Consider the following 24,165-nt stretch of genomic DNA (forward strand, 5'->3'; position numbering starts at 1 on the left):
GTATCAGTGTACATTCCCACCAACAGTGGGAATTTCAAGATTGCTTTGGCTATTCGGGGTCTTTTGTGTTTCCATAAAAATTGTGAAGTATTTTGTTCTAGTTCTGTGAAAAATGCCAGTGGTAGTTTGATAGGGATTGCATTGAATCTGTAGATTGCTTTGGGTAGTAGAGTCATTTTCACAAAGCTGATTCTTCCAATCCAAGAACATGGTATATCTCTCCATCTATTTGTATCATCTTTAATTTCTTTCATCAGTGTCTTATAATTTTCTGCATACAGGTCTTTTGTCTCCTTAGGTAGGTTTATTCCTAGATATTTTTTTCTTTTTGTTGCAGTGGTAATTGGGAGTGTTTTCTTAATTTCACTTTCAGATTTTTCATCATTAGTGTATAGGAATGCAAGAGATTTCTGTGCATTAATTTTGTATCCTGCTACTTTACCAAATTCATCAATTAGCTCTAGTAGTTTTCTGGTAGCATCTTTAGGATTCTCTATGTATAGTATCATGTCATCTGCAAACAGTGACAGCTTTACTTCTTCTTTTCCAATTTGGATTCCTTTTATTTCCTTTTCTTCTCTGATTGCTGTGGCTAAAACTTCCAAAACTATGTTGAATAATAGTGGTGACAGTGGACATCCTTGTCTTGTTCCTGATTTTAGAGGAAATGGTTTCAATTTTCCACCATTGAAATGATGTTGGCTCTGGCTTTGTCATATATGGCCTTTATTATGTTGAGGAAAGTTCCCTCTATGCCTACTTTCTGGAGGTTTTTTTATCATAAATTGCTGTTGAATTTTGTCGAAACCTTTCTCTGCATCTATTGAGATGATCATATGGTTTCTCAGAAATACTTTTACACATGCACAAAGATATATGTTACAGGATGTTCATTGCTGCATGTTTGTAGTAGCAAAAAATTGGAAGTACCAAACGTCCCAAAATAGGGGAATGGTTACATAAAATGTGGTATGTTTTTATTAGCAAATAGTACACAGTCTTTAAAAAGAATTAGATAGGGCTTCCCTGGTGGCACAGTGGTTGAGGTCCACCTGCTGATACAGGGGACACGGGTTCGTGCCCCGGTCCGGGAAGATCCCACATGCCGGGGAGCAGCTGGGCCCGTGAGCCATGGCTGCTGAGCCTGCGCATCCGGAGCCTGTGCTCCGCAACAGGAGAGGCCACAACGGTGAGAGGCCCGCGTACCGCAAAAAAAAAAAAAAAAAAGAATTAGATAGATCTCCATGTACTATCATGAAAAGATCTCCAATGTATATTAGGTTTAAAAAGCAAATTGTAGAACTTCATGTACAGTAATGATACCATTTTTTAAAAAGACAGTAAAGCTTATTTGTATAAATATAAATATATATGTACATAAATGCTGAGGAAGGCTGTGCACCAAACTTAACAGTGAAGGGACACTTCCACTTTTTATCCTGTGTTCTTCTATATTGTTTTTGTATTTATTTTTACAAAAATGTGTTTGTGTGTCATTTGTATAAGTAAACAAAACCGAAAGGTAACCATTAATAGAATATAAATAGTTCATAGAACTTCCCAGCCACTAATAGTTAAAAAAAAAGGAAATTCAGTCAGTCCAGCAAAAGTAAGGAAGGGGGAAAAGAAACAACAAGAAAGTGTGATAATTAGAATTTTTTAAAAATGACAGGAATATGTACATCCATATACAGTTGTCCCTTGGTATCCACGGTGGATTGGTTCCAGGACCCCCTCGCCCCACCCCCCTCCCCCTCCCACCACCTCCCCTCTTCCCCCCTCCCCCTTGCCCTCACGTCCCCCCCACCCCCTGCAGGAATAACAAAATACCTGATGTTCAAGTCCCTTACCTGAAATGGTATAGTACATTCCACCCTCCGGATCCACTGATGCAGAACTGGTGGATACAGAAGGCTAAATGTACTATGCTGCCCATAAAAATGGTGAGGTAAATCTATGAATACTGACACGGAAAGATGTCCATGATATAATATTAAGCGAAATAAAAGTCACAGAACAATTCACATAGTGTGAACTATTTTTTTAAAAAAACAAAAACTCTGTATATAGCTAACTATATAGAAAAAGATCTTTAATTAGCAAACTGTTAACTAAGGTTACCTTTGGGGATTGGGGGGAGCTGTCACCTCATTTTATAGTCAAAGGTTGTTGAGACCTGGACATCTCTAAATGTACAGCTGATCATATTACTCCCTTCACTGCTTGAAGCCCTTCAGTGGGTTACCCATGACCTAATGGAGTGAATCCAAACTCTGGAGCATGCCGTACAAAGTTCGTCATGGTCTGAACCCTGCCTGTCTTCGTCTCCCGCCATCCTCCCTGTAGGCCTATTGCACATCAGTCACACAGCATGGTCATGCTTGCATTTGCTTAAATGGGCCATGATTTTCCTCATACTTCCATGTCTTTGTACACATTGTTCCCTTTTCCAGGTAACTTGTAGATTTCCAGATCTCACCATCCTGATACTACAAATTAAGTTCAGATTTGTATAATTAGTATACAAATAACAATTCCAAGCCTCTATCTTGTGGACCATGGGAAGTCTATTCTTCCACCAGGTTGGAGGGCGATTCCTCCAGCTCCTGAGTAATTTCAGGGAATCCAGGAGAAATGTTCCAAAAATCAGTCCTAGTTGTCGTTTTCCATCTCTTCCAGGTATTCATTCTCCAAACTGCTATGCTCTAGCGTTCAACTGATCACCACTTGCTGTCTTTATACTTAAACTTTTTTTATTATATAATTTTAATATATACATAAGAATATGTGTGACATGTAATTTATGGAGCATAATAATAAAACAAAAATCCAAGAACCCATCATCAGCTTAAGAACTAGAACACTACCAATGCTTTTGAATCTACCTAAATTCTCCCCCTTTGCTTCCCCTAAAGCAGTCCCCTATCATGGATTTTGTGTTTATTATTTCCCTTCTATATTTTAAGTTTTATCACATTATATATCCATGAGTTTTCTTATCTTTGAGCTTTACAAAAAATTACCAAATTGTATGTATGTATTCTGTGATTTGCTTTTCTCATGTAACATTATTTCTGTGATTTATGCATGTAACTGCAATTTATTTTTCAATGCTGTGTAGTATTTTCTTGTGTGAATATACCACATTTAGTCATTCTGTCGAAGAATATTCTCTTGCCATTCTTTGAAGTCTGTGTCAAAGGTGATGCAGACTAGGAACAGAAAATCCTTAGTGTGTTTTGAATCACTTCGTCCTTTGTGCCACCACTAAACATTCTCCATGTATCTTTTTTTAGCACTTAGCATATTTAAGAGCAAGGGTCAGCAATTTTTTTTTCTGTAAACGACTAGGTAGGAAATATTTTACGCTCTGCGGGCCATATGGTCTGTTGCAGCTACTGAACTCTGTTGTTTTAGCACAAAAGCAGCCACAGAAAATATGTAGATGAATGAGTATGGCAGTGTTCCAATAAAACGTTCTTTATAAAGATAGGCAGCTGGCTGAGTTTGGTCCACTGGCCATTATTTCCCAAACCCTGCTCTAGTTCGTCTGAATTCCTGTAGCATTGTCCAATATTGTGGTCATACGTGCATCTGTATCATCTCATTTCTTTCTCATTATCTTATTTCCCATGCCTCATCACCCTCTCCTCCTGCCCTTTGTGATTCTGAGTTCCTGTATCTAATGATGAGCCCAACTTGTCCAATTCCTGAACCAGTGTGGCTCAAAGCAAGAATTATTATCAGTAGCCACAGCTCCAACAGCAAGTAGGGTATAGAAGTAAGGCTCAGTGCTAAGAGGCCTAGGAATTGCTGTACCAGATTTGAGACTGGGATGCTGCCTTGATTTCTGTCCTGAGCACTCCAGGGTTTCTGGTTAAGACTGAAACTACTCCTGAGAACTATCTCCTTGCAATTTCCTGAATATGCCTTATTCTCTCTCACCTTCAGGATTTAACTGTGCTCCCCATTTTCCCTTTTTGTGCCCCCCCATCCTTCCCACTCCCCTTTCCTGGCTAGTTCCCACTTACTCTCTGGGATTTAAATTTACTTTCTCTGGAAGCTATTCTTAACTCCCCACCCTTACCCTTTCTCCACCCCACCACACCCGACCTTCCTAGGCTGTGCAGGTGTCTCTCCTCTGTGTTCCTATTACCAGCCTTTATCTGCTCTGCCCTGTAGTTTTATGCCTCGCCCACTAGGCCAGTTGAGAACTGTTTGAGGGCAAGGATTGTCTTTGTATACTCAGTGACTGGATCATAATGGGTCCTCGGGCAAGGTTTGTTCAGTGTTTGCCTGGATTTGGCTAGGAGGAGCTGGATTCAACCTTTGGTGAAGATCAGCCACTGGCTGAGGGTCCAGCCAGGGAATGGACCGATTTTCTATAACCAAACTGCCACTCTGTCTTTGAAGGTACATTGCTTGGTGCTGTGTGCTGTGTGCTTGATGATGGCCTGAACTAAATCCAAGCTTGGGCTCCTTTTGGGCACTGTGATTTGGCTCATCTCCATAAAGGAGTTGTTTCATTATTCCTCATTTTTTCCTCCTGGTGAGTGGGGCTCTGAACGTTTTTTCCTAACTTGTCTATTACTTGAAACATTTTTATGGCATGTCTCCTTACTAAATTATAAACTATGGGAAGTACTGTATTTGGAGTTAGAGAAAAGCTGGGTTTGGTTTAAGTCTGTGCTTTGTGACTTTGGCAAGTCATTTTAACCTCCTGCCCTGAGCATGTTTCTCATCTGTAAAATGGGGATGGCACTTGACCTATTTCACAGTGTGGTTATGAGGATAAAATAAGATTGTGTGTGAAAGTGCTTTGAAAAACTGTAAAATCAACTGCAAATGGAATTTCGTATTAGTTCTGTATTCCCTTATGACATCTGTAGTCCCTTATGACATCTAGCACCATGCCTTGCCCAGAGTAGTTTGCTCAATACATTTTTATTGAATGACCAAATGAATTGGCAAGAGAGATAATGCTATCTGTGGGAATAAAGAACATTTAATAGAATCAGGAAAAACAGATCATTTGGCAATAGAAACATCCATATGGTGAGTGATAATTCAAAAGTTGGGCATTTATGGATAGCTCCAAACCTACATTCCCAATGTCTGCTCTTTGTTTTGCTTATTTAAAAAATTAAAATTTTCTTTTAACATGATTTTGGCAGCTGAGAGAAGCTGTCAAATTTGACTTGATGCTAAATATGCAGTCCTCTCAAAGCAGGGTTGGCCCCAGGCAATACTGTGAGGTCAGCAAAATGTACTCTCAGAAATCTTTCCTCCCTTGATGGTAACTGTCTTCCCCTACCCACATTGCAGTGCCTACACATAGTTCTGTTTACCTCCAGGCACTTAGGACTTTTGTATTATCCTTTGTTCCCAAGAAGCATTCACCTAAAAGGGTCAGGAACTAAGTCTTCCTGGCTAATTTGCATTTGAAAAAAGGATTCCTAGAGAAGGCGGCTATTTTTATCAAAAGGAATGAATAAATAATTGTGAAATTTCAGGCATTAAAAGGAATACAAAGGCTTATCAGCCTCATTCAAATCACAGTGGTACTTATTTCACCTACAGTTGTGGCCTCAACCCTGGAGTTATGTAGAATCACCCAGAGAGCTTCTTAAAAAAACTGGTAATTGAGGCCCTACTCACTGAGATTCTAATTCCGTTGGACTAGTTGCAGACCTGGGCAAAGGTGTTTTTTTTAAAAACTCCCCAGGCAATTCTGTTGTGCAGTTAGAGTTGGGAACCTCTGATTTAAACCTAAATTGGCCCTGCTCTTAAGAAAAGCTGAAGCCATTGGAAGATCAAACCTTAAAGCAGGGTGGGGGTGGAAGGGCTGTGAGAGTCATTGATAAAGTGAGCAGAAGGTTAAAAATAGGCCCAGCAACTCCAGAATAAGCAAGTGCTTGGCAGCACCAAAGGAAGAAGTAATCTGTGACTGATCCGTCCCCCACTCGCAAACCCCCAGGGGAAACTGCCTGCCCCTAACTGTTGCTTCTTAAAAATCTACTTTCCAGATGGTTCACAGGTTATAACAGTAGATAAAATCTCTTGAGATAAGGAGATAAGTACTCTAATGGTTGATGTACCCAAGTCAGTAAATATTCAGTTGATGAGATAACTTTACATAGAATGGATTTTGTTAAAAACAGGAGATCTGTGTCATTTATTTACATTTTACTGAACACCATAGGTTCAGCATTTGTTATTAAATTCCTTGCTTTATAAAGCAACTCCAGGATGGACAAAGGGTGAATTCACATTGTGTAGCTGGATCATCATTGCTTAAGCTTTGGCCTTGGTCATCCCCTATCAGTCCTTTGCTACTGATAGCATAACAAAACCCTTATTATGACATGTTTACTATGTCACCACTGCTAGGTCTGACTCCTCTGTATTTCCCTCCTTCAGAGATGGTCCTTCGGAAAAGTGGGTAGAGAACCTGCTTTTACCCAGCAGTTGTCTTTTCTGGACGCGTTCTTAATGCTTGCTGCGGGAACATCTTTCTGAGCAAGCAGTTATCTCCTGTTTTTAAGGAAGATCCCACCCATGGATAACAAGGCTTCACAGAGTGAGTATTCACTGACAAACCCCTCCTCAGAGATGTCTGGAGAAGACCCCAAACCACGCACCCAGGGGAATCTGCATGATCAAAAAAGGGAAACTGGTTACACTCTGCCTTTTTAGAGAGATGCCTATAAAAATAGGGGAATGGACATTAGATAGTCCTCTGTCTTTATTTGTATCTCTTCCTTTATGCATATACTTACCTTTATAAATAGCTACAGATTTATTTATTTACTTGATTAAAAGAAGGCCAATAATAACTGTACCTCATCTGGCAGCATTGTTAAGTTTTATTAATGTTTCTAAGATATGAGTTGAACTCACCAGATGAAAGATTCTGTATATGGAATATGTTAAGTGCCCAATCGGGTTTAGTCTGATAATGGCCATAATTGTATGGTGTCCTACATTGCACGACTTGATTATTGTGGTTTCATTGAGTTAACCTTGAAAAGTGTATTTTAATGCTGAGAATGTCTTTAATGTTGGTTGGCAAACATTTGGGTATATAGAATATAAGCTTATGTTTTAGTTAGCCCCAATTAGTCGATTCTTGATGTAAAAGATGTTTTACAAAGCAATGTGGGTTTTTCTTCCTTTTAAATTGGTCCGAAGTTCCAAAAAGACACAAAGTCCTGGCCTTCATACATCACATAGTAATATCTAAGTTGGTTTGTGCCACAAAATGTAAATGTTAAATTAAAAAAATTACATAAATTACGTATCCATATTAAGATGTGCTAAATATGTGAGAATTGACCTGGCACAAAATAAATTAAGACTGTAAAATGTTAAAAGGAAGTTTTTTTTAATTAATTATTTTATTTATATAAATTTATTTAGTTATTTTATTTTTGGCTGAGTTGGGTCTTTATTGCTGCGCACGGGCTTTCTCTAGTTGTGGCGAGCAGGGGTTACTCTTCGTTGCGGTGCAGCCTTCTCAATGTGGTGGCTTCTCTTGTTGTGGAGCACGGGATCTAGGGCGTGCGGGCTTCAGTCGTTGTGGCACACAGGCTTAGTTGCTCTGTGGCATATGGCATCTTCCCGGACCAGGGCTCGAACCCGTGTCCCCTGCATCGGCAGGCGGATTCTTAACCACTGCACCACCAGGGAAGTCCTCAAAAGGAAGATTTTTATTAACCACTAAGAAAAAAAAGAAAAAATATTTTCCTATGAAACTCACTTAAGGATATTTCATGGAAAACTTAACTAGTAGGTTAGACTACTGGGTCATTCAAAGTGAGCTAGAGCTCAAGAGTCAAGTATCTGTGCTTTTAGAGCTAACATGTAATGTGGAAGACTGAAGGGCTTAGATAACCGTGTCAGATTGGGAGCTATGATTACTACCACGTAGTTGAATATTAACAGGATTCAGCTATCCTGTATGTTAGTATAAAAGTTTATCTTTGTATGGCACTAATTTTTGTAATTTTTAAAATAGCTAGCACTTCCATACACCCTTCTGAGGAATATAATTACATGAATTAGAACAAGGCCTACTTTTTTTTTTCTTTTTTTTGGTCTTGAAAAGTCCTTGGTTAAAATACAAATCCTCCTAGAAAGGGTACCACTTTGGGCCATTATCAGCTGGCCCATCCATACACCCTTCTAAGGAATATAAGTACATGAATTAGAACGACCTTTATCATTGTCCTGAAAAGTAGCCAGTTAATCCTCCCTTATGAAGACATGGCATTATTTTATTCTCATTCAATGAAATACTCAATTCAGTAAGTATTTACTCTGAATTTACACAGTTGTTCAGCACCGTGTGAAATGTGAGACAGAATAAAAGAGGGTTTAATATTTTCAGATATCTTCCCTGGCCTTAAGAGTTTACAGTCTCATTTTGGACAGGAACAACAACACGGTTCATTCGAAACAGGTAGGAGTCCATCTTCCCCCTTTGAGGCCTCTTATCTCTCTTCTCTGTGGCCCTGGGGCCTTAGTTCCATTAGAGCCTTGCTTTCAGCCTGTTGTCATCAAACAGCACAAAGCTGATAGTGGCCCAAGTTGGTGTCTTTTCTAGGAGGATTTGCTTTTTAACCAAGGACTTTTCAAGACAATAAAAAATAAAAAGTGGACCTGTGTAAACAAAATTAAGAAAACTGATTTATTCTTAGGGTTCTGATTTGTCTATCTCAAACTGTACAATACAAACTGCTTTTACTCCATCCATAATCCTGTCACTACCCTGCTTTTAAAAGCCCAGTTTGGTCTCCATACCATCTACCCTACCCTACAGGGTAGACTCCAAAATTTTTGGCTTCATGTTCCAGGCATCCTTGAGCCTCATTTTTCTTACTTTCAACCAGACATACTACTTTCCAGCCTCACTGCACTTTCCATTTTTCCATAAACAGGCCAGGCCCTTTCACAACTCCCTGCTTTGCCCCTGTTTCCACTGCCCAGGATGGCTTTCACCCTCTCTCCTCTTGTCTTTTTGGAAACTTCCTCTTTGAGACCCAGCATAAACCTCAATTCCCCTGTGAAGCTCTTCCTGACTATTCCAGAATTCTCTCAAATGTCTGTTTCACCTGTTGCTGCAGCACTTTGTACGTTGGTTATAGTACTGTTATAGAAATTAGTTTTGAGACTCTTCTCCCTCTGGCTTCTTGATGGCAGGACCTGGTATAGTGTCTGGCATACAGAGTCTTTCAGTACATGCTCCTTGAATGTTTCCGCAGTTAGAAAGATCAACAGGTTGGCAAATTTAGTTTTATTTGACATTGTGTTCTCCTACATCTCCTCCCCCCCAATACCCTCAGGTTAAATAAAAACTCCCAACAGGGGATTTACACGGTTTATTGTTGCTAATTTAACCAAATTTAGAGGTTTGTTCTTAGGATTACTTCATTTTAAAATTTGCACTCATGTACTATATTGGTAGAAAAGATTGACTTTTGCCAATATTGTTGTCCTAAAACGTCTTGAGACAAAACGTATGAACCAGGATTTGGTAAAAGAAGTGGCTCTGTTTAGTCTGTAAATTACTGAGTTAATGATTGATGGGGCTTGGGGTTGGTCCTGGGAATTGTGTTAGGGAGAAGTGTTAGTTACCTTCCTGTTTCTTGGCCTTAGAATGCACCCTTAACTCGGGCTTCCCTGGTGGGACAGTGGTTAAGAATCCGCCTGCCAGTGCAGGGGACACTGGTTCGAGTCCTGGTCTGGGAAAATCCCACATGCCATAAAGCAACTAAGCCCGTGCACCACAACTACTGAGCCTGTGCTCTAGAGCCCGTGAGCCACAACTACTGAAGCCCGCGTGCCTAGAGCCCGTGCTCCGCAACAAGAGAAGCCACCGTCGATTAAGACCCAACGCAGCCAAAAAATAAATTAATTAAAAAAAAAAGAATGCACCCTTAACTCTAGCCAGCCATCTTAGAAAATGCTCCTGGTAGGAAGGTAAAAGGATTTGCAACTACATTACTGAGAAAGGTATCAAAACACTCAGTATTGGGTCAGCTGTGTCCTTGACATAAAAGAGAAACAATTTATAGCTCAACCGAATGAAAAACTCATTTTTCTTTCTATATAAGTTCTTTTTCTTTTCCTTTCCTATCTTAACATCATGACATTCCTCCCTAGCATTAGGCATAATGGCATGATTCTATTTTCCTCCATTTCGGGTTACTCCTCTCGGCTTGCAACCCCTCCTTATTCCTTTATCGCTTTCAAAGTTTCCATTCTCCGTTCCCTTACTTTTACTCCCTCCCTCTTTTTTCCCAGCTAGCTCACCCCGCCCCTCACCGTCACCACCTTCCCTCCCCTTCAGGCTCCTTCCCGCTCCTTCTCCCGCCACCACCCCTCCCTGCCCGCCTCGCGTTCAGGAAGCTCCAATCAGGAGCTCCGAAGGTGTCTCGAAGGCCCGCCCCCTCCTCCCTTTCCACTTCTCTGCCCCCCCTTCTCCCTCCCCCACCCCACCCCCACTCAAGTCCTGCGGACCTGGGGGCTTCGGGATCTGGGCGCTATGAAAAGTGTCTGCTCAGTCACTTCCGGTAAGGGCGTTGCGGCGCGAAGCTTCCCGCGGGACTGTTTAGGAGGGGGTGGAAGTAACCGGTGAGCCGGGGGAGGAGAGTGCTGCCTGGGAAGGGGAGCGAGAGAGGGAGGCGGAGGGAGAGCAAGCGCGAGCGTCTCGGGCGCCTCAGCGGCCCCTTTCCCGCCGCCTCCCCACAAGCCAGCTCCCCCGCTCCCCGGCCGCCTGCAGTGCTGCTCTCCACCCCCCACTCTCGCGGACTAACACCGCCCCTCCCTCGCCGCCGCGTGACCGGAAGTGGCGCCATCTTTAGCTTCTTGTGCTATTGACAATAACAAGCTCCGGTTCTCTCCCCCTCCCCCCTCCCCCCAACCACGGCATCTCCCCTCCCAGAGAGAGGGAGAAAAGGAGGAGGAGCTGCAGCCTCACAGACTTACTGAGTCGCTCCTGCAGAAAGGGGGGAGAGAGACCGAAAAGCAGGGGAGGGGGAACGGCACGGCCGTTTACCTGTCTGCCTCCTCATTCGCTCTCCCCCCTTGTTCTGCTCACTCCTGGTGTCAGCCTATCCTCCTTCCCAAACCCTCCCATTCCCCCGGTGGAGCCCCCCCTTCACTTTCCTTCTCGTCCTCTGTGTTTCTCCTCTCTTTCTTCCCTTCCCCCTCTAGCATTGCCACCTTCTCTCCTACACGCACTCAGGCATATAAACGTAGGTTTTTGATGCTCGTCTGCCTGTTGACCCCGCTATTTTCATGTTTCCAACAGGTTTTTCTTCCCCCAATCCCTCAGCTGCTGCTGCTGCTGCTCAGGAGGTCAGATCTGCCACTGATGGTAATACCAGCACCACTCCGCCCACCTCTGCCAAGAAGAGAAAGTTAAACAGCAGCAGCAGCAGCAGCGGCAGTAACAGTAGTAACGAGAGAGAAGACTTTGATTCCACCTCTCCCTCCTCTTCCACTCCTTTACAACCCAGGGATTCGGCATCCCCTTCAACCTCGTCCTTCTCCTGCCTGGGGGTTTCAGTGGCTGCTCCCAGCCACGTACCGATACAGAAGAAGCTGCGTTTTGAAGACACCCTGGAGTTTGTAGGGTTTGATGCGAAGATGGCTGAGGAATCCTCCTCCTCCTCCTCTTCATCTTCACCAACTGCTGCAACATCTCAGCAGCAGCAACTTAAAAATAAGAGTATATTAATCTCTTCTGTGGCTTCGGTGCATCACGCAAACGGCCTAGCCAAATCTTCTACCACCGTCTCTAGCTTTGCTAACAGCAAGCCTGGCTCTGCTAAGAAGTTAGTGATCAAGAATTTTAAAGGTAACCAAGGCCAAAATCCATAATCACCTAAGGATTTGACACTTGAGTGGTCACGTGCTCTATTTCTGTTAATATATTAAACAGTATAGAGGTGGCCTAATGTTTTATGCATAATCAATGAGGTGGAGGGAGGTCCTTTTTGGGTGGAGGGTTCATTTTCCGGGGGTGGTTAGTATCCTTGTGCTGAAGCAGACACCAGGTGTGTCTGTGCAGTATTTTGAGGTCTGTCTCAGCCTATTGTATCTAATCTGTTATGCCTTATAACACTGACAATCGATATGATTGAGCCGGATTTTACAGGTGAGAAATTTGTATTCTAAAAAGGTTTATTTATTTCAGGTGCATAGTGAACCTTGGCACTGCTGGGATTTTTATTTTTATCCTTCAGTAGGCCACGTTATCTAGTCCCTAGAAATGCAGGTAGGACTAGTGATTTTTTTCATGTTCAAAGAAGACTTATAGTTAGATTTATAATGTTGAATACTACACTCTTGAAACTCATTGTGGAAGCAATAGTTGGAGAAAAGTATTTATGATCTCTTCATTTCTTTCCAAAGGTAGGATTTGGAAGTGAAAATACCGTGTATACACAGTAGTAACTCTGTGTACCACTAGTCTAAAGATAGGAACAATTACTACATCTTTTTTGTTTTTAATCACTGAAATGGGTCCTAAAGTACTGACCTGCAGCTTTTAGGAAAATTTGTTCATTTCAAGTTTTTGAGATATGTGCTTGAGAATACTGTGAATGCATTGATGCAAATGTAAAATCAACAATTTTTTTTAAATGTAATTGAGCTGAATTACTTTATTAAATGGGCAAGTAAAATGAATGAACTAAAGTAATATTTACCAGAACAGTGCCTTGTGGCTAAATATTAGTATTGAGAAAATTAGATTCTCCATGCTTGTATTTTCAACATTAGTGTGGAAATCAGTAATATGCTCTATTTTGTTTTAAGCAGAGTATAGTGTTGTTTATTTTTAACCTTTTCTTTTTTCTATCACTCCTCTCCCACCTCCAGGCTCTCAAGTGTTGTAATCTTTCTGATTTAATAGTAGACTTTTCTGAAGTAAATATGAATTGTAATTGACTAATTTGTTCACTGTTTTATTTAAAATATATCAATTTAATAGCCAAGGATTTTTAAAGAGATGAGCTATGACCCTAATTGCATTGTATACCGGTTTCAGAGATTTTGTTTGGGTTTTTTTCTCCCCCTCCCAAAATAAAAACACATTATTAAGGTATCTGGATATTTTAATTTAAAAAAACCTCATTGCTGGTCAGTGAAGTTTAAAGCCTGGATTAAGATGTACCTTTCCATTCTGAAAGTGCTACATAGGTTCTGGAGTTGTTTGGATGTTTTAATTTTTTACTCTGCTCATAAATGCAGTTTAAATTAAAACATGAATTAAGATGTTTCTCTCCATTCCTGTAGATACTACATAAATAAGGGGGTCAAACAGACCTGAGTTAGAATCCCAGTTTTACCATTGACTAGCTATGGTGACCTTGGGCAAGCCTTACTAAATGAGTCTTCCAGCTTCAGTTGCCAAATAAGGATAATAATACTTTCCTTAGGACATTATTAGAAAAATTAAGATGTTTATAAAGTACCTTGTACGTAGTAGGCACTCAGTATTTTACGTTTCAGGTACAAAATTCATGTTGACTTTGGTTTACACATGATGGAATAGGATCAGGATTGTTAATTTTTTGTCATTCTTGAATTTTTATTTTTTGAAGCAATTCAGTCAATAGCAGGAAAAAACCCTCACCTTCAGTTTTAATAGGTGAGTCAAAATGACTTACACAGTATTCTGGCATTTCAAATTTTATTCTTTATACTAAGCCTAAATATAATGGTTACTTTAATAGTTAGATATAATACTTATAACAATTTACCCTTAAAGAGCAGTAATACTAGTATTTTGTGGATCTTTTCATTACTATATCCTACATATTATTCTGATTATCAACCTTTTACATATCATCTAGATAAGCCTAAATTACCAGAAAACTACACAGATGAAACATGGCAGAAACTGAAAGAAGCAGTGGAAGCTATCCAGAATAGTACTTCGATTAAGTACAATTTAGAAGAACTCTATCAGGTATGTATTAACTTGGATTACCAGATTTGGTTAGCGTAAATTGAGGTGAAATGTATATGGATTTTACTTTCTGAAATGGGCGCTTATGTAGATTTTTGGTTCCCTTCTAATTACAATTTCTTGATTAATATATGCACTCTGTTTTATAATCAGACCATATGTTCTGACATAAACTATGGGTACAGTCTTATTGGTATAAATTGGGCTTATCTTGGACCCTTCTAATTAGGATTTACAGTTAGGAGTACCTAGCTGTAATAAGTTTGACCTATAATAGAATCCTATAGCCTGGATCCCAAAGATGATTTCTGTTGACATGTCATTCTGTTGTGATACTTCTTGCTAAGTGGTGTTACCTATATAGGAAAGCCCTCAAGAAATGCAGATATTCTCCATATACTTTATTCTACGTCTTTGCTGTTAGCATACTTTTGCCATTTCTTTCTCTTGTTCTTTATGTTGTCTTTTCTCCTGGTCTACAAGACATACCTTAGCCCAAAAATGATCAGCAGGTTGTAGTTCAGCAACTTGGTCTGAGGTTCAGGTTTGTTTCTTTTGCTTAACAAATGGATCTGTATTTGAAGTGTTGAATGTAAATATACAATTAAGGGCAATTCCTGATTTAGACTTCTTGCTACCAAGATACTTTGACCTACTGTATTTTTGCCACAACCAATTCAAGAAGTTACTTTCCATTATAGAGTCAGCAGTTTCATATTAAAAAAAATCCAATGGCTTGAGTTTTTGTATTGATGAGTACTTTGTAAGAAATTATGTTCGTTCAGTTTATCAGAATTCGTAGTTTTCATCTATTCATTTTAGTTGTAGAGATAGTTTGGTGATGGACAAACAGTGGATTAGGAGTCAAAAGACAAAGGGATCTAGTTTTGGCTCTATTACCCTTGTGGTCTTGGGCAAGGTACTAAACCTCTCTCAGCTTCTGTTTCCTCCTTTGTAAATGGGGGAAGAACTCCTGCTCTATCTACCTCACAGCGTTGCTTATAAGACTCAAATAAGATGTTTGTGAAAAACACCTTGAAGCACTACGATAGAAATATAAGTTGATGTTATCACTAGTTAAACTTTTTCATAAGGCACAGTATGACTTTTTCACTTGTAATAGGTCAATTGAGATCACTAGTTTCTGTTGCTGTTTAAATTTAATGCGTCAATGCATGCCAAACAGAATGGTGCCGAATACATAGTAGTGATGCTGTGTAATATAAGCATTATAATGCTATGTAAGTGTCAGGGAGTAGTCAGTAGTAGTACTAAGGTATTAAGGATAAGCCCACCTCATTTGGCTCTGTTGGTATATTGCACATGTGGCTCCTGAGATGTACAGTAATAAAAGTAGAATTACAGTTGGAAAGGCCTTAAGCGATTATGTGGTCCAGTATCTTTTCTTTGTATAGTGTATGTGACAGCCTACAAAGTAGGATTATCTCATTTAAGCATTATAGAAACCCTTTGTGAAGTAGATAAGGTAGTAGTTATCATCCCTATTCTATTGAGGAAATGGAGTCTCAGGGACTCCAAAGTCTAGAGTCGTGTATTGGCAGAGCAGGGGACTTAAACCAAGATGCCCAGGTTTTTAGTCCAGTGCACTTTCACTAATACACCACAGCACTTCACATACCTCTGTAGTGCAGTGTTTGAAGCAAATAGTCTTACTTTAGGAAAAGAAACTTTGTCATCAAAGAAGGTAATTTTTTGGGGCTTCCCTGGTGGCGCAGTGGTTAAGAATCCGCCTGCCAGTGCAGGGGACACGGGTTTTTTTTTAAAGACAGTTGGGTCTTCTTACTTTTTAAAAAAATTTATTTATTTATTTACTTATTTTTGGCTGTGTTGGGTCTTTGTTTCTGTGCAAGGGCTTTCTCTAGTTGTGGCAAGCGGGGGCCACTCTTCATCGTGGTGCGCGGGCCTCTCACTATCGTGGCCTCTCTTGTTGCGGAGCGCAGGCTCAGTAGTTGTGGCGCACGGGCCTAGTTGCTCCGCGGCATGTGGGATCTTCCCAAACCAGGGCTCGAACCCATGTCCCCTGCATTGGCAGGCAGATTCTCAACCACTGCCCCACCAGGGAAACCCGGGGGACACGGGTTTGAGCCCTGGTCCAGGAAGATCCCACATGCCGCAGAGCGGCTAAGCCCATGCACCACAACTACTGAGACCCCGTGCCACAACTACTGAAGCCCGCGTGCCTGGATCCCATGCTACGCAACGGAAGAGGCCACAGCAATGAGAGGCCCACGCACTGCAGCGAAGAGTAGTCCCCACTCGCTGCAACTAGGAAGAAGCCCGCACGCAGCAATGAAGACCCAACGCAGCCAAAAATAAATAAATAAAATTTAAAAAAGAAGGTAATTTTTTTTCATTCGTGCTTGTATATGGTGTTTCTTTGGATTTGCTGGCATACAGCATCTTTAATTTAAGTAATGTGTTACTTTACATATTTCATATTTCTGACATTTTTAAAAAATTTATTTATTTATTTACTTATTTGGTTGCTCCAGGTCTTAGTTGCGGCAGGCAAGCTCCCTAGTTGCGGCTCACGGGCTCTTTAGTTGTGGCATGCTAACTCTTAGTTTCAGCCTGCGTGTGGGATCTAGTTCCCTGACCAGGGATCAAACCTGGGCCCCCTGCATTGGGAGCTCAGAGTCTTAACTGCTGCACCAACAGGGAAGTCCCCATATTTATAACATATTGATTGTAGTTGCTAATGAACCCTATTTACTTTACCTTGAATATTTTTCTAGAGCTTTTGGGTTAAAAAAAAATTTTTACTGGTAAGTTGATTCTGTTAAATCCCTTTGTGTTTCAAGAGCTCATAGCTCACATTTTTTGTGTTTTTCCTTTCTTGTACTTCAGAATTCTTTACCTGCTGTTGTTCAGTTGCATTTCTTTAGCCTAAAGTCAGTGTTACAACTTTTCACTCTTTGCATTTTTCATAATACTTTCCTACTTCTGTAATAATAAATTCAAAAGCATTTGTTTCTAGCTCTTTTGCTGTTTTTGACCTTAATTTTATAAATGCTCCTTGGGATTGTTCTCAGAAAGAGTATTTTGAGGTGTTCCAGTTCAAAAAAGAGGATAAAAGGATAAAGGGAGTAAAATTATTTCATACCATCTGGATTTCAGGTGCTTGTTGGATTTTTAACAGGTTGAAATGTAATTTAAAAGTACTCTTCTAAAATTGAAACAATATAGAAGTATGTAGTGTACCAAACAAAAGTTCTCCAAACTCCTCAGCACACACCCCCCACCCCCGTCCCTGAAGTAAACACTTACTTGGCATATGTCTATGCAGAACTTTTTTCTACGAATGAAAAACCATTTTGCTTTAAGGCTTAAGCATGGAAGTCTTCCCTAGTGTGGATTGTATATACTACCTCGTAAGTTTTTAATTTCTAGAAAAGAACGTGCTGTTCTGAGTATATTTGCAATAAGTAAACGTTGTCTTTTAAAAGTGATTTAAGTGTGACTTGTACCTGAGTTTAAAAATTATCTTTCCGGGCTTCCCTGGTGGTGCAGTGGTTGGGAGTCCGCCTGCCACTGCCGGGGGCGCGGGTTCGTGCCCCAGTCCTGGAGGATCCCGCGTTGCCGCGGAGCAGCTGGGCCCGTGGGCCATGGCCACTGGGCCTGCGCGTCCAGAGCCTGTGCTCTGAGGTGGGAGGGGCCACGGCCGTGAGGGCGGTGAGGGGCCCGGTACCGGTACCGCAAAAAAAAAAAAAAATTTATCTTTGCTCCACAACCTTGAAATCCTGTTAAGAGTGAGGCAGTGGTTCATGTTGTTTTGGTTTGGGTTTTTTTGTTTGTTTGCTTGTTTGTTTTTGATTGACTACAGATAGGAGTATGGTTAAATGCACTGACTTTTGAGTTGTTCAGCCTGCCTTAGATTTGAGATCTGCCACTCATGATAACTTTGGGTGAGTTACTTCTCTAAGCCTTGGTTTCCTCATTTGCAAAATGGGGAGACTACCTATATGGCAGGGTTGTTCAGTTGTAAATAAAATACTGCAAAAACGTACTTACTACACTGCCTGCTGTATGTCCGTGTCATCAGTGATGATGATGATAAATAGTATTTGAGTCTTTAAAAAAGGTATCTTTAAGATTATGTTTTATTATACATCTCTAAAGCCACACATGTTTTTAAATTCTAAATCCACACTGGGCCAGAACAGCTGGCTGATAAATAGATTACATCCCAAATATGCATCAGAAAACATCATTAGCCAAAGTGAAAAAATAATAGAAAAAGAGAACTCTCTAGGAACAGTGTCCCTCTGCACTGCTCAAGAATGTGTCTTGTTTTTATATGTAGTATCTTAATAGTTGGCATCTTGGTTTTGGTGTGTGACTTTTTTACTAAGTGATATTTTAAGTAATGGGATTATTTTCCTCATGTTCTCAGCCTTGTGTGAATAGCTGTGTAGTGTTTTTAAATCAGCTACCTTTTTTGGAGCTGGCTGGTTTCTGTATGAGTGTTACATTTATTCTTAGTATAAATTTTTAGCTATTATCTTTGAAGGTAAGCTTAGTCCATTCTTCAATTCCGATGAAAATGATTTCATCATTAATAAGGAGAACTCTTGTTTGGTTAGCTTTTTGTGAAATAAATTTTAAATAATGGAGCCTTTCAATTAATGATTCATTCATCAAGTACATGACCGCAAGACTGGAAGCAAATAGTGCATCCATCTGAGTATAGGTTATTTTCCATTGTAAAATTGGGTTTCTTAAGCAGTCAGTGGAGAGCAGGTAGTAGATTCTTAGCAGAAGTGACAAGCTATTATATTCTATGTTGATGACTAGGTATTATGTTCTGTAAGTTTAACCTTTGATGTGTTCAAGCTTAGTCTGTCACGTTACTATTACTCCTGTTTTTACTGAATTGTTAATACTATCCCTGCTATTTATCCCAACTACAAATTCTTAGTCCTTGATAATTTGTCTTATTTAAGCTCTTTTTACTAGATGTAAAAAGAGAAATAATTTAGGTTTCATTGTTCAGCTTCCTTTCTGCAAATTCTTAGTTTTTGATATATTTTGATTATCTTATATTAGGCATTTTTACTAGATGTAAAAAGAGAAATAATTTAGGTTTCATTGTTCGGCTTCCTTTCTGCAAATTCTTAGCTTTTGATATATTTTGATTATCTTATTTTAGGCATTTTTACTAGATGTAAAAAGACATAATTTTGAGTTTTATTGTTGTATCAGTTGTTGAACAGTTTTGTGGTATGCTTTTCTTTCTCTCTTTAAACATTATGGTTTGAAAAATAAGCCCCAACCTGTTAGGCCAGTGACCAAAGTTCAGCACCCTGGTGGGAATTTAATTTCTTAAGTGTCTGTTGTTGCTAAATCAGAAAATTTTCCAGATTTCCTCCCTTACCATTTATTTTTGCATTCTTTGTATTTTTATCCTTATTTTAATCCTCTTCATTTTTTTATTCTAGTCTTCTTACCCTCATTTCCACTCTTTTCCTCGTACCAAATGCAAGCTCCTGTGCCTTTGCTGTTTCTAAATCTTATATTCTGCAAATTTCAGGGACTATAGTTTTGCATTTCATTTGCTACACGTTTATATTTTCTTAGGAGTTTTTTTTTTTCTTCAGACAAACATGTGTTTGATGCAATGTATGAATTTTGGAGGAAAAGGGCTGGGATTTAGAGGAATAAAAGTTAAAACCTTATTAGAATGTTTTTATCTTATATCCAACTACCTGCAAAAAGGATTTAAGGCAGCATATTTAACCAGTAGTGATTGGGAGCTTAAGTAAAAAGATAGTTTTATTTAAGAGACTTATAGAATTATCCAGAATGTTTAATACAAATAGTTACCTGTGAAACAAGGTTATATTAGTAATAATTATACCAGATCAAACTTCTAGGGATTTCCAGAGTGTTTAGTGAAATGTAAAATGATACATGTCTAAACTAAAAGTGCTTTTCAAAGATCTGGAATAAAATAAAGTTTACCTCAAGCTCCTCAATAGTGATTTAACACTTATTCATGTTTCTATCCCAGCACCTAACAGGACAGAGTACTTAGTAAACACCCCATTCTTGTTGAATCAGTGACTGTGTGACTGCTTACTGTGTGCAAAGCTGGACAAATGCCATGGGCATATAGAGATCACTTAGTCCTTGCCCGTAAGGTGCTTATATTCTAGTAGGCTCATGAAATTAGTAGTTTGTGACCAGCATTTTTAAAAAAAGGTAAAATAGAAAATATCGGAGTACATCACACATAGTAATGGTAAGTACAGTTTCATGAAGACTTTGTTTCAGTTACATAAATTTTATGTATAATGGATTGTGACATAAAATGTATTTCTTACTGTGGCTTGTCAAAAACTTTTGGAAGCCACTGTTTTAGGCACACATGATTGCTCCAAACAAACCTTGCTTGAAAGTGAGCAAAGCAGAGTATTTAGATCACGGGGTGTATGGAAGATTATAGACAGACATGAGAGTAAAATAATGGTACTATTGAGCCTTGAATGCCATGCTAAAAAGTATGGTGGTGGGGAAGATAGGGTTTTATTGGGGGAGGCAAGTACTTAAGTTTTTTGAATAGTTAGAATATTCATCTGGTTCAAAGCCCCAAAAGTATTACAGAGCATGTAGTAAAGTTTCACTTCCACTCCATCTTCCAACCCTGATCCCCCAGCTAATAACCCTCTTGACAAACGTAACTGGGTGTATCATTCCAGAAATGGTTCATGTGTGTAAAAACAACTGTGTGGAGGTTTTTTTTTTGCGGTACGCGGGCCTCTCACCGTTGTGGCCTCTCCCGTTGCAGAGCACAGGCCCCGGATGCACAGGCCCAGTGGCCATGGCCCACGGGCCCAGCCGCTTCGTGGCACACGGGATCCCCCCGGACCAGGGCACGAACCCGCGTCCCCTGCATTGGCAGGCGGACTCTCAACCACTACGCCACCAGGGAAGCCCTGTGTGGAGGTTTTTTTAATTAATTTTCTTCCTTTTTTTAAATTTACATAAATGATAGTAGACCATGCACCATACCATTCAGTCCTTTGTATTTTTTATACCACTTATGGGATTTCTCCATAAATGGTACCTGAAGAGCTTGATGGAAAAGTTCTTAAGGAACGGAAATTACTAGATCTGGTCTATATGTTAAGCAGTCAAGGCTAAATTAGAGAAGCAGGATGTTCTCTTCCATCTTGACCTTCAAAACTCACCTTAGATCCTCCTGCCTTTCCCTTTCCTTCTGTTGTTGCTTCTCATATCTTAAACCATTCTCCAGCTAAACACAGCTGAAGCTGTATGCATATGAAGACCAGCTTAATTCTCTTATTTCTCACTATTCCCATAAGCTCTTTATCCATTTCCCACTGGGTCTTTGGGACTCCACCTCTTTACTTGTGCTCCAGAAGCCTTTCCTGACTTGCCTCTGCCCTAAAGATTGGGTTAGGGACCTCACCTCTATCTTATCCCCGTCATAGCACCCAACACAGTATCTTGTAATTATATGTTTTCTGACCAGTTTTCTCCTTACGCTGTAAGCCCCTTCTGTGTGCAGGACACATTGCTAGTTATAGGTACATTAGGGTTTTTTTTTGTTTTTTTGTTTGTTTTTTGGTTTTGGGGGTTTTTTTGCGGTACGCGGGCCTCTCACTGCTGTGGCCTCTCCCGTTGCGGAGCACAGGCTCTGGACGCGCAGGCTCAGCGGCCATGGCGCGCGGGCCCAGCTGCTCCGCGGCATGTGGGATCTTCCCGGACCGGGGCACGAACCCGTGTCCCCTGCATCGGCAGGCGGACTCTCAACCACTGCGCCACCAGGGAAGCCCTACATTAGTTTTTTGAATATTTACTATATTCACCTGGTTCAAAGCCCAAAAAGTATTAAAGAACATAAAGTACATGAGCACATGGTCTCTTTCTGTCATTAAGGAGAGTTGGGGGACAGGATATACACATTAAGAGATACAATATTGACTCAGGGACAAGTCAGTGTGGTATGATTGGTGATAGTGCCAAATGAGTCACTGGTAGCCAAGGCAATTAAGGAAAGCTTATTGGAAGAAGTGGAACCTAGCTGAGTAGTAAGGGAATATGGTATCTTGTGTAAGAAGATAAATAGATGCGATGAGAACTAATATATGGAAGAAAGAGTAACACAGCAGAAGGGAATGGTGAAGGAGGACTTGGAAAAGTACTGCAGGTGGGAAATGTGGAGAAGGTGAAATACAAAGACAGAATCTAAGCAGGAAAACGAGAAATGCTGAGAAAATTAGTCACTCAAAAGGAACACCAAGGTACAATGAGAAGACTACTAAAGGAGGAAGGAAGAGAGTCCATAGAGGACTAATGTGAACCAGTCAGGCACATGAAATAAACGTAAACACACACTTAGGCATTTGTGGCCTGACCCAAGGCCCCATGGAAAGTGGTGGCCAGCAGAGACTTAGCCTTCTTATTCCTCCTTAGCTGCTATATCTAAGTGGTCTGCTGTTTCCTGGTAAGGTGTAGTGCCTTTCCTCCTTTGGTATAAGTGGTTTCCTTTAAGCTTTCTTTTCATTTGCTAGTTTATTTGCTGGACGTGCATGCTGGGAATATGACTTCCAGCTACATATTTATAAAATTCCACTCCAACCAAGAGGACTTGGATGGTCCCTTAGAGTCAATTTTAATGGAATTTTTGCCTTGTGTTGTGGTGAGAAAAAAATCCTGGTGTTATACTTAAGTCATTAATAGTTGAAATTGTAGATTATATCAGAGTTCATCCAAAGAGTTTTACCATGCCTGTTGTATTAAATTTGAAAGTCTTTTGATGCACATAAGAAGAAACTCACTGAAATCTCAAGTTTGTCCTTTTGGATCTGAGTATAAAAGGCCAATTCAACTATTAGAATGAAGTAAAAATTCAGTATTTCTTTAGTAATTAATGTTTATCCCATTGTGCAAATTTTAAAACCTCTATTTATTTAAATATTCTTAAGCTGCAATGTTGGAGAAAAATCCCTGTGTATAATTATATCATACTCATTATAATACTGCTAGCAATAAATTCTGCATTGCTCTGTTCAGGAAAACCAAAGAAAGTATAAACAAATTTTATTTCAGTAGTGGTTGGACCACCCAGCCCATCTAATAAACAATTGGTGAAATTATTTTCAAACTCAAAATGGAATTCTGCTTATGAAAACAATTAACATTTTTAAGAACAAGACAGAATTTATATGTAGCAGTTGTTACAAATTGGTCTTCACAAGGTGAGAATTTGGCTTGATTCCCTCCATCCTTAACCTGTACTGCCACAATAAATGTATTAATTTGTGTGTGGGGGGGTTGGTATAGTACACTGGTTATGAAAAATGTTCACTACCCATGTTGATATTTTGCTATTTTACCTTGTGTTTTATTTTATTTATTTATTTATTTGCGGTACGAGGGCCTCTCACTGTTGTGGCCTCTCCCGTTGCAGAGCACAGGCTCTGGATGTGCAGGCTCAGCGGCCGTGGCTCACAGGCCCAGCCGCTCCGCGACATGTGGGATCTTCCCGGACCGGGGCACGAACCCGTGTCCCCTGCATCGGCAGGCGGACTCTCAACCACTGTGCCACCAGGGAAGCCCTTACCTTGTGTTTTAAATGGACGAATAATCCTTTTTAATAAGCCGACATGGTAGAAATAACAAATAATAGGAATTTGATGTAAATAATCAAGAAATCCCCCCTCCCCTCCCCATTCACTCCGTAAGAAAGTATGTGTTTAATTTTGCAGGCTGTGGAAAATCTCTGTTCTTACAAGATTTCTGCAAACTTGTACAAACAGCTGAGACAGATTTGTGAAGATCACATCAAAGCACAAATTCATCAGTTCAGAGAATATCCTTTTAAAAACAAAAAACCTTGTATTTTCATCTATCCCTCCCTCTCTGTCCCTCACTTTTAAACCCAGCTTGAAATGGAATGCCTGTGTTTTGTAGATTTATTTTTTGTTCATCTTGCCTCTGGAGTAAGAAGATGCAAAATTTGACTTTTTATCTCTAATTAGGGTCCAAATCTACATTGTGCTATTAATGTAAATAAATAAAATGTCTTTATGTCTTTACTCTTTTTGAGGAAAGATAATTGGGAAATAATAAACTGAAAACACAATGCTCAGTTATGTCTAAGACTTGTTTTTTGTTGTTTTGGCCTAGTGGCTTTC

General features: G+C 40.0%; 1 protein-coding gene across 5 annotated transcripts in view; it reads left to right on the plus strand.

Moving 5' to 3' along the window:
• Positions 1-6,543: 6,543 nt before the first annotated feature.
• CUL4B (cullin 4B) overlaps positions 6,544-24,165 on the plus strand; it is a 35,835-nt gene continuing 18,213 nt past the window's right edge. Inside the window, exons 1-4 of one of the 5 annotated variants that reach the window (XM_060137198.1) lie at positions 6,544-6,580; positions 11,315-11,863; positions 13,866-13,981; positions 23,737-23,840. In XM_060137198.1, the coding sequence (XP_059993181.1) occupies positions 6,559-6,580; positions 11,315-11,863; positions 13,866-13,981; positions 23,737-23,840 (791 nt within the window). In that variant the 5' untranslated portion in view covers positions 6,544-6,558. Of the gene's footprint in view, positions 6,581-10,504; positions 10,575-10,994; positions 11,864-13,865; positions 13,982-23,736; positions 23,841-24,165 lie in introns of those variants that run through there. The other 4 variants (XM_060137201.1, XM_060137197.1, XM_060137200.1 and 1 more) reach the window with 4 other exon arrangements.

The sequence above is a fragment of the Lagenorhynchus albirostris genome, chromosome X (genome assembly GCF_949774975.1).
Source record: "Lagenorhynchus albirostris chromosome X, mLagAlb1.1, whole genome shotgun sequence".
Classification (NCBI taxonomy): Eukaryota; Metazoa; Chordata; class Mammalia; order Artiodactyla; family Delphinidae; genus Lagenorhynchus; species Lagenorhynchus albirostris.